Source organism: Cavia porcellus, unplaced genomic scaffold (assembly GCF_034190915.1).
Source record: "Cavia porcellus strain 051 isolate PalLab524CR breed Dunkin Hartley unplaced genomic scaffold, mCavPor4.1 scaffold_17, whole genome shotgun sequence".
NCBI classification, from domain to species: Eukaryota; Metazoa; Chordata; class Mammalia; order Rodentia; family Caviidae; genus Cavia; species Cavia porcellus.
In genome coordinates this window covers 2,824,685-2,834,564 of record NW_026947500.1, presented here as the reverse complement: position 1 = coordinate 2,834,564, position 9,880 = coordinate 2,824,685, and the positions used below count along the sequence as shown (strand labels likewise).

General features: G+C 36.3%; 1 protein-coding gene across 4 annotated transcripts in view; it reads right to left on the bottom strand.

Annotated features, from left to right (window-relative positions):
* Positions 1-1,995: 1,995 nt before the first annotated feature.
* The window catches only part of Sec62 (SEC62 homolog, preprotein translocation factor), a 28,038-nt gene continuing 20,153 nt past the window's right edge, over positions 1,996-9,880 (bottom strand). For 3 of the 4 annotated variants that reach the window (XM_003463521.5, XM_063227129.1, XM_063227130.1), the window contains exon 8: positions 1,996-5,527. In XM_003463521.5, coding sequence (XP_003463569.3) covers positions 5,058-5,527 — 470 coding nt within the window. In that variant the 3' untranslated portion in view covers positions 1,996-5,057. The remainder of the gene's footprint in view (positions 5,528-9,880) is intronic. The other variant, XM_023562258.2, reaches the window with a different exon arrangement.

Genomic DNA, 9,880 nt, shown 5'->3' with positions numbered 1-9,880 from the left:
ACCAAATCTTTAACACTGGATACTTTGGGGATATTTCGTGTCCAGATCGTAACAATGCATGAGACTCTGCCCTGCTTCTCACATTGTGAAACGTATCTCTATACTTTAATAATAGAATCCATCTTAAAAAGATACTCAATAGTGCCTGCATGTCCCCCCACAGCCTCATGCAGTCATGGTGGGGGGTGGGCTTTTCGGTCAGCTGAATCTAAAGTTTGTGACTGATTTACGGTCCACTGCTGGGATTAAGGGTGCATCACACTCACCCTATGGCAGATAGCCTGCAGACAATATAAGGGACAGGCACAGGCTCGCATCCTCTGTTGCTTTTGCTGTCTTCTGCTATCATAAACTGTTGCCCCTCTGCCATGTTCCACCTGATTATGGACTGAAACCTCTACAACTGTGAGCTAAATAAATCTTTCCTCCTTTAACTTTGGGAGTCATGTGTTTTTGTCTCTGTAATAAGAAATGTAAGGCATATACACAACTTGTTAATTTGTGATAATGAAGTAGACATGAGATGTGAATATTAAATTATGCTAAGTATTAAATTATGCTAAATTAAGCATCATTGGTTTTTTTTTTTTTTTTTGTCTTTTTCCTTTTTATCGGTACCGGGGATCGAACTCACGACTGCCTGCTTGCAAGGCAGGCCCTTATGCCGCTGAGCTAAATCCCCAGCCCCGCATCATTGGTTTTTGAATACAGTATTATACTGTTTTGAAACACTGGTGGATTGATCTATTTGTTAGATCAGGGGTTCCTGTGGTCACACACCTCTAAGGGACTAAAGAACAGAATTCAGTGGATGTTAACATGGATGAGGAAAATTACTTTCGCTAGATTAAAACTGAAATTCAACATTTCCTTCAATTATACAGCCCGCCCAACTTGTATTAGCAGAATCTTGACTTTGTCAATCATATGTATGAGGTATTTTCTCATCATTCCCCATTTGTTGCAGACATCCTATTTCAATGTTGTATCAGTTATTAAACCCCTTCCTAGATTAAACTCATACATGTCACTGTATCAGAATTTAACACTTTGCTAAATTACATTGATATAACTTAATAATTCCATGCATTGCACTTATTTTTGCCTTTAAGAACATTATTCTGAGGTTTGCCCAAGGCACAATAAGGCTAAAGTGCAGTAGGCATTTCTTTAAAATGAAATGAGACCAAAATGTGAAGATCTGACTTAAGAGAAACATAAACTGCTTCTAATGCCATGCTAAGTACAGAGATCACAGGCCTTTTCAACCATTCTAAAACTTCAGACCCAAGTAAAATTTGCAATTCTATCTGGATAGAAAAGCCATGTAATTTGGTCTGAAAGGGTCTCTGGGCACGGTGTGAAGAGTGGAGTAGGTCAATTTACCTACTCGAAACACTTCCAAGTAAATGCTGCAGACACTGGCTTACTGGCTTGTTAAGGAAGGCAGACTTAATCGATATCCCCTAGCATACAATTCACGTAACAGAACTCTCAGGACATGCTGTGAAAAGCTAGTCTCCTTTCTAAAGTGTCTGACAAAGATCTGACAAGTAAATTTCATTAGTTTGTCTGTGGTTTACTGGTTTTAGTTCCAACAGGAAACAGACAGCTCTTCTAAACCTGATAGTTTGAGGATACAACACAAAAGTGAAGAAATGTGGGACCTAGAGAGGAAGCAGAGCAGCTTCACAAACTCCAGGCTCTCCGCACCAAAACCGACACCATCTTCTGATAAAGAAGAATGCAGTGGCACAGGGACGTCTGGGTGAGGTGATGACCTCTGACAGCGGAGGCAGCTCTACCAAGAGCAGAGCCCAGATCACACACCTTGACCACTGTTAGCTAGGATACGAGCTGGCCAAACCCATCTAGAAGCCAAGTGTCCTGCAGCCCACTGTTGTGCTACAGCAAGGTCAGCTTCCTGGGGCAGAGAGCAGAGTGGTGAGAGATACCCAGTGCATACGGCAAACCCATGCAGCACATACCACACTATTTGATGGTCCAAGAGGGCACAACTGGATTTTTATTCAAGGCTGTGTTGAGTATGGTAACTACTCACTATTGAAGGAACACAGAAAATATTGCTCTAACAGTAAAAGCAAATTATCTACACAAAAATAAGGATCTATTTATTCGACATAGTGGTTATTTAAAATGCAGGAATATGATGCAACAATCAATTCTGTTCTGTAAGTAGGTAAACATCCCAACTTGAGAGTTAAATGCAGTCAATGTTTTGAGGATCCCATATCTGTAAATTTGTATGCAGTTTTGGTAGTGCTTTTGCAGCCATGTGCAGCACAGTAAGAAATGCAACTTGTCCATTCTCTGCTGAGGTTGAGTAAGCTCTCATTCTAGTTCTCACGTTTACACGAGCATCCCTTTGCTCTATTTAATACCACAGGTTTTCACTTTTGTGTGTCAGGGGATTGAGACAAGATCTTGTTATGTACCCCAGGCTGGACTCAAGACAGCTATGTGTGGCCTTGAACTTGTGAACATCCCGCTCTAGCCTCCTAGGTGCTAGGATTACAGGAGTGTGCCACCACACGTGTGACTTTATCTTTTTAAGTGGCCCAAAAATAGTGCCGCAGAGCTGTCTAGTGCTCCCTAATTGCAAAACTTCTGTGATGTGCCTGGTGGAGAAAATACAAACGTTAGAACAGCTTCATTCAGGCATGAGTTACAATGCTACTGATTGTAAATTCATGTTAATGAATTAACAATACATATTGTTTCTTTAAAATATATGTTAAAAAAAGTATACATATGACTTCATTGAAGAAAATGTTGTAACCAAAGGCTTGCAGACACCTTAGCCCTACATTTCCCCGAGGTGCAGTGGTTGCTAATTCAGTGTCCACAATAACTTTATAGAAGCACTGCAAATAATGAGAATCAACTGTACATGTGGTTTTCCAGTTTCTAATAAGGAAAAAAAATCAATTTATAAAATACACTAACCCGCTTCTGTTCTCACAGTAAGATTATTCCCCTCAGGGATAACCAAATATTTATAAAAATGTGAACCAATATTCTATTAAGAATCCACCACACACATCAATAAGAAGCTGACTTCCCCAACTGCTATGCTCCATGTCTTTAAGACTAGACAAGAGTACATGTAGCATAAAGAAATTTAGGGTAACAGCCAGGTGTGGTAGCTCATGCTTGTAATCCCAGCACTCGGGAGGCGGAGGCAGGAGGATCGTTACGAGTTTGAGACCAGCCTGGGCTACAAAGTGAGCTCAAGGCCAGCCTGAACTGCATAGAGAGGCCGTGTTTCAAAAAAAAAAAAAAGTTTAGGATAATTACCGAGTGCCTGGGGATTTCATACTAGTAAAAGTTAACAAAATCACTTTTATTTCTGAAAAAGACTTTTGGTACCACATTCACACTCCAAAATAAGTATTATTAATATTAACATGACCAGTGATTAAGAAGCTCAGAAGCTACTCTTATATATAACCTCACTGTAGATTTCTGCAAATGTGAGGGAAAAGTACCCAGGCACTAAAATCAATGAATAGTTGCTTACAGAAAACTCAAAATGATTGCAGCCTTGACAGAGTTGCTTTAACATCAAACAGCCACATACCTGTTCACTTATGGGGAATACTATGAAGAAGCAACCGAGCCATGTTTAATAAGATGTGTCAATGTATTTTTTCACAATTAGAAGAATATAACACTTTTAGTCGAACACCTAGATGGTAAACAGCCCAAAGAAAAAAGACCTACAGACTCCACCTGTTTCAACTACAAAGCAAAATACTCTCACTGTGACTCAAGGAAAATCATTTAATATTCACTATCAGTTTGTAGAGTTTAACTCCAAGGAATGATTATGCCTGTAAGTAAACAAGATTTTTCTAAGATTTGTAACTATACCTTGCAAGACAAAAATCAAACTGCAAAACCAGTTTGAGGCAATTATAGGCCAATGGTTCTCTATGTTTTCTTTTATAGCCTTTATTTTAAATTGATATTTTAGAACAGTAAATTACCTTTCACAGCAGTGCTTCCTGGTCTGAAAATATAGTACCCCATTTCTGAGTGCAAAGATTAAAAAAAAAAATCGAAATGAACGTTAAGGCGGACACACAGCTACTTTTAAGTCTGCTCTTATTTGATAAGGATCAGTTTTTACTTAGAGTCAAATACATGGAATGTTGGCACAAAACTGAAGCTGCTGTAGAAAGATTACAGATGTTCCGTGGGTTATCCAAACTTCCATTTCTCTAAAAACATAACCTTACATGATCTTAACTTTGTAAATTTAAGTGTTGAGAAATGTCTAAATAATAAGTAACAATTAAAATAAAATGTTTTATTTGTAAATTATGTACAGAATATGCTTTACGTTATGACAAGGAGATGGAGAAGAGCCATCACCTTTCAGTCAACGCTCTCTGCTTTCCTGCTGGAGATGACCATCCTTCTCTGAATCAAGCGTACAATTCAGCTTGGATTTCCTAAGTTGGAAAGAAGAATTTATAGCTAAACCAAAAATGCTCCTGCACTGTTACTAGTTGGCCTTTTCTCACCAAATTTTGAACCCTGCTAACTCAAAATCTTTTAAGAAATTTCCTGGTAGAATTTTATAATGAAAAAAAAAAAAAAGCATAACTATCAAGAACAATGAGTTTAAATATTTTAACCTAAAGAAACTGTGAAATGGCTACATAAACTATGAATAATCTGAAATGTTGGAATTTATTCCTTTTGATTAATCTAACAGTAAAAAGCCATATAACTATCAAAAATGCTCTTAATCTAAAGGTCTTGTGGAAAATTCATCTTTGATAACTATCAAAATGAGACCTACTTACTGCAAAATTATCAAATGCATAAAACTTATTAATGGCTTTAGACTGTACCAATAATAGTACCAATGTTCTATAAAATGAAGGACTGAATAGAACTGCTTGGCTGTCGAATACTTTCAGCAAATGGACTTAAAGAATGCTACAAATGCCACATACACATTATGATGATCTGCCAACATAGAAAATCCAACCTCTTGCACTTATTCAGTCCTCAAATTAGTCAGATTATGATTTTTTGTGTGAAGATTTTGATGTTTCTCCGTCGTGGTCTTCTTCCTCTTCCTCTTCACAATCCCCATCTGTTTGCTGTTCTAGTTCCTCTTTTGTGATCATTTCAAAATCATTCCCGTTTCCACTACTGTGCTGGGACCTGTCATCTTCCCTTCTGTCACTGTCTGTGTCTGAGTGCCGTTCTCCGCCTGAGCCTTCTGCTCCAGTATTTCCTGCTCCTACTTTTCCTTCCTCATCTTCCTTCTTCTCACTGTCTGACTTTTCCTCGCTGTCAGACTTCTGCTGTTTTTTGGTTTCAGATTTTTCATCTTTCTTTAAGTCTGCTTTTGGTCCTTTGTATTCATGTGTGTACAGAGGCCTGAAGGAGTCAATGAAGCCCACGTCAGCAGTCAGATTAGGCAAGAACCAAAAGTGGTGCCTTCCTCCAGTTATAAGCCAAATGATGAGGAACAAAATGCAACGAGCTGTGGGCAAAAAATTTCTCTAATTTAGTAATTCAGTCATTGACATGGATAGCAGGGAATATATGTTAACAAAAAACTATGAAAATTACTTTTATTTATATTGCATGCACTATAGTTATGAATTTTAAAATCCTGACTAGTTAACAGCTATCACAATCCACCAGGAGCAATATATCTGAATTTGAAGGCACAATTCTATAGTCACACTCCTGAAAAATGACTGCTATATTCATCTGGACACTGTTTCAGACATACTCAGGATTTATGTACTTTATTTAATGTTATAGTACTTCAACAAACAGCGGTCAGCTGCTAAGCATTCATCAGTTCATGGTGTAAGTAAACAAAAACACTGAGTAACTGGTTAAAGGCACATTAAGAATGTATTCTTTAAAAGGAATAAGCTGTGCTGCATCATAAACTTTCTTTTGCATTGGATATTTTTGCTTCTATAGGACATATCTTCCATGTTCTAAAATTATACTTTGTATTATGGCATAAATGCAAATACTGTATGTTATTTAAAATATGTAGTTACTATTGTTGATTTTAAAAGAGTGGGTCCCTACATGTACTGTGGACCTATGGCATATGCTCTTCTTCTGCCTAAAGGCTAGGTCAGCCTTGGATAGAGAATCCTAGCATTAGCAAGTTTCTATCTTCTAGTCCTTTTTGTTTTATTAGGTGAATTATCTAATTTCTATTTACTTAAAAATCAGCTCTCTCAATACTAGGAGACAATACAAATCATACACACAGTAATACACATCTGCACTACTAGTACACTGGAGGCTGAAACAGGAGGATCACAAATCCAAGCCCCGCCAGTGTACCTTACTTAGCAAGACCTGATTTCAAAGTCATTTTAAAGAGAGATGGGGATGGAGCTCAGCGAGGTGGCCTTGCACATAATCACCAGTGTTGGGACAGGTCGGCAGTACAATGCTAACAAAAGCAAAATTATTTAACACATTCACGGCAGTGCTGTAATTCATGTTTTGCTGCTTGGTGGCTTAAATCACCAGCTGAATATGCAGGACTGTCCCATCAGGCATTGTTGACATGGACAGTCATACATGTATGGCCCTGCTGTGAATATGTTAAATGTGAATTAGTTATGAGGTTATTTTTTTAGTTTACTTTTTTCACCATGGGATAATGAAATATGAATTTAAAAATTTATTGTAATTATATCACTTATTATATAAATACAATTTATATAATAAATTTTATATGTATAATTTATATATATATATATATAAAATTTATTATAATTATATCAATTATATCACTGTTTTCATGTCTATACTTCTTCCATTATTTTGTTTTGGATAAATAAGAGGAAATGGTTATAGCCACCTTGCCTTTTATAAAGTAGTATTTATAAATAAACTACCTTATTTATGATGTAGTACTTTAATTTTCACAAGAACATTATGTATACTGAAGGAATATTACACATTAGAATCTTTTCGGTCACAAACAGAAAAGGTACATTGTTTGAAATTATGGTTTCAGAATAAATGTCACTGATAAGAAATATTTAAGGAGGCTACACTTTTATTTCCAAACACTTATGATGCTATATGATTTTTTAATTTTTCAAATTATTTTTAAAGAGTTTTTAAAGAGTTTTTATTAATTTTTTTGAGACAGGATCTGTTTTGCTTTTTTTTTAAAAATAGGGTCTATATGTAGTTGAACTATGTAGTCCAGGCTGGCCTTGAATTTGCAGCAATCCTGCCTCAGCTCCTAAGTGCTGGGATTAGAAATGTGCACCACCACCCCCAGCTATATTATAACAGATTTAATAAGGTTGTAAGACAGATGTTTCACAGTACTCTTGTATCCAAAAAAAAGGGGGAAAAAAAGCAGTATAGAAATGACACAAGAACACTTGATTTTTTTGCTACATAAAAACTGGGCATAGAATTGTAACATGCTTTATGGTTTTTCTACATGTTATTTTCTACATGTTATATTAACAGGAACAACAGAACAGAAGGAATCACAAAAAACTGTGACATGCGCTATCAATACCATACCGAAACGACACATTTTAGAAAAGTGCTGTCATATTTTAAACAGTGATATTAACACACAGTCTATAATTTTTTTTTTTTTTTGTCTTTTTCGTTTTTATCGGTACCAGGGATCAAACTCACGACTGCCTGCTTGCAAGGCAGGCGCTTTATGCTGCTGAGCTAAATCCCCAGCCCCAACACACAGTCTAAGTAACAAACTAATTCAGAATATATACTTCATACAATAGCCAGGCAAGTGCAAGGTTATAAGTTCAATTCCTAGTACCAAAAAAATGTGCATGTATGCGTGTGTGTGTGTGTGTGTGTGTGTATACGTATGTAAAAAAACCCATCAAATAAATCATTTTAAAAAGCAAAACAATATAATGGTCATAATTGTTAATAGTGGCTTAATTAAAGATAAGCATGTGGATCAATTCTGTTCAACAGGTCGTGGTGGTACATGCCTGTAATACCAACACTTGGGAGGCTGAAGCAGGAGTTTGAGGCCAGCTGAGGTACAACACAAGCAGAGTTCAAGGCCAGCCTGCATTACAAAGCGAGACTATGCTTCGATTAAAAAAAAAGAAGCTGGGTGTTGTGGTGCATGCCTGTGATCCCAGCACTCAGGAGGCTGAGGCAGGAGACTCATTGTAAGTTCCAGCCTGCAAGAGACCAGCCTGGGCTAGAAAGTGAGCTCAAGGCCAGCCTGAATTGCATAGCAAGACCTTTTCTCAAAGACTAACAAACAAATAAACCTTAAATTTCTACTGAAAATTTTCAAAGAACATCTGAATTTCATTGCTTGGAGAGCCATTAACTTTATATCCAATGTCAGATTAAAATTTATGGCTTTTCTCTTTGATTAATTAACATCAACACTAGTTATCTTAACAGGTTTAAATTCTTAGCCTATGATTTTACTTGTGCCCCCTACAGAACCAGCAGGAGATTTTCTCAAGGTAACTGAGCTAGAAGATGAAGGGAAGGTGGAGGTCTCATTTAAGAGTCACAGATCACAGAGAAAAACAATATCCATAACATGATGGACTGGAAAAGATACTAGATAGGCTCCAGGGCCACGGATAGTGGCACTATCCTAGAAGCACTCTGCTGTCAGGGTAAAGAGACATACCAAGGGAGACTACTTAGGACTATGGAGTAATGCCGTACATGCCACCTATCACAGAATCTCAGAATAGCATGTACTCACTTGAATAATCCTGGTCAAATTATGTCCTCTGAACAAAAAATATTGGGTTAATAATGTAGATACTGTTTATTCTTTTATAAATATTTTTCAGATTTAGTAGGAAAGTTGATTTGTTATTTAGAGAATATAGCCAGAACTTCATACCACATAATATAAACTGAACAGATCAAAGAATTCAATACAACTAATCCTAGGCAGCTCTTGATAAACAGAAAAAGCCATGTGTCTTTCCCAAAGCGAAAAATTAAGAGATCTGGCCTTTAAAGACAAAACCTTCCAAGACTAGAATTTTAAGTAAAAGGCTCTGTGGAAAAATATAGTATCATTTAAAAAATTAAAGTACAGTTTAAAAAATTAAAACCATAACTATAAGTAACCACTATATTCACATTTAGGTGCCTCTTCTTTCACCAGTTAAATCTTTTGACATTAACATCAAACAAAACTGCCAGTCATGGTGGTACAGGCCTGTAATCCCAGCACTCAGGAAAATCACTGCAAGTTCAAGGCCAGCTATAGAGTGAGTTCAAAGCCAGTATGACCTACATAGTGAAACCCTATCTCAGAAAGATAAATAAAGCAAAATTAAAAAACCTTATTAAACAGGTCTAAAATTTCTCATTTCATTTATTGTTAACTAGAGATGAACATTTGCATACATCTGTTAAGTCATTTGTTTTTTATTTGTTCTTCTGAAGGATGAAAGACTGGCCATATCCTTTACTATTTAATAGTGCAATCCTCTCATCAATTGGTATGAACATGCGGGAATTTTCATGTTTTGCTTGTCCTGGCAGTTTGTTGTTTGGTCTGTTTTTGATGTAAAGATTTTTTTATGTTTGGAAAAAAAAGGATTTATGTTTTCCTGTTTGATTTTTAAAATATTTAGTTCCTTAACGTATCTAGACTTTAATCTGAATAAAAACTGATTTTCCTTGAAGTGGCAATTGCTTAGAATCAGTCATTGAACAAATGCACAGTTTAAATATTTAAGACCAATTGCACTTATCTGAAAATACAAAAATGAATTTACTGAAAATATACTAAATTTTATGACCCATCACTGCATTTTTGCTATACCTAATTTTAAAAGCACATCTATTTGCAGATTTAATA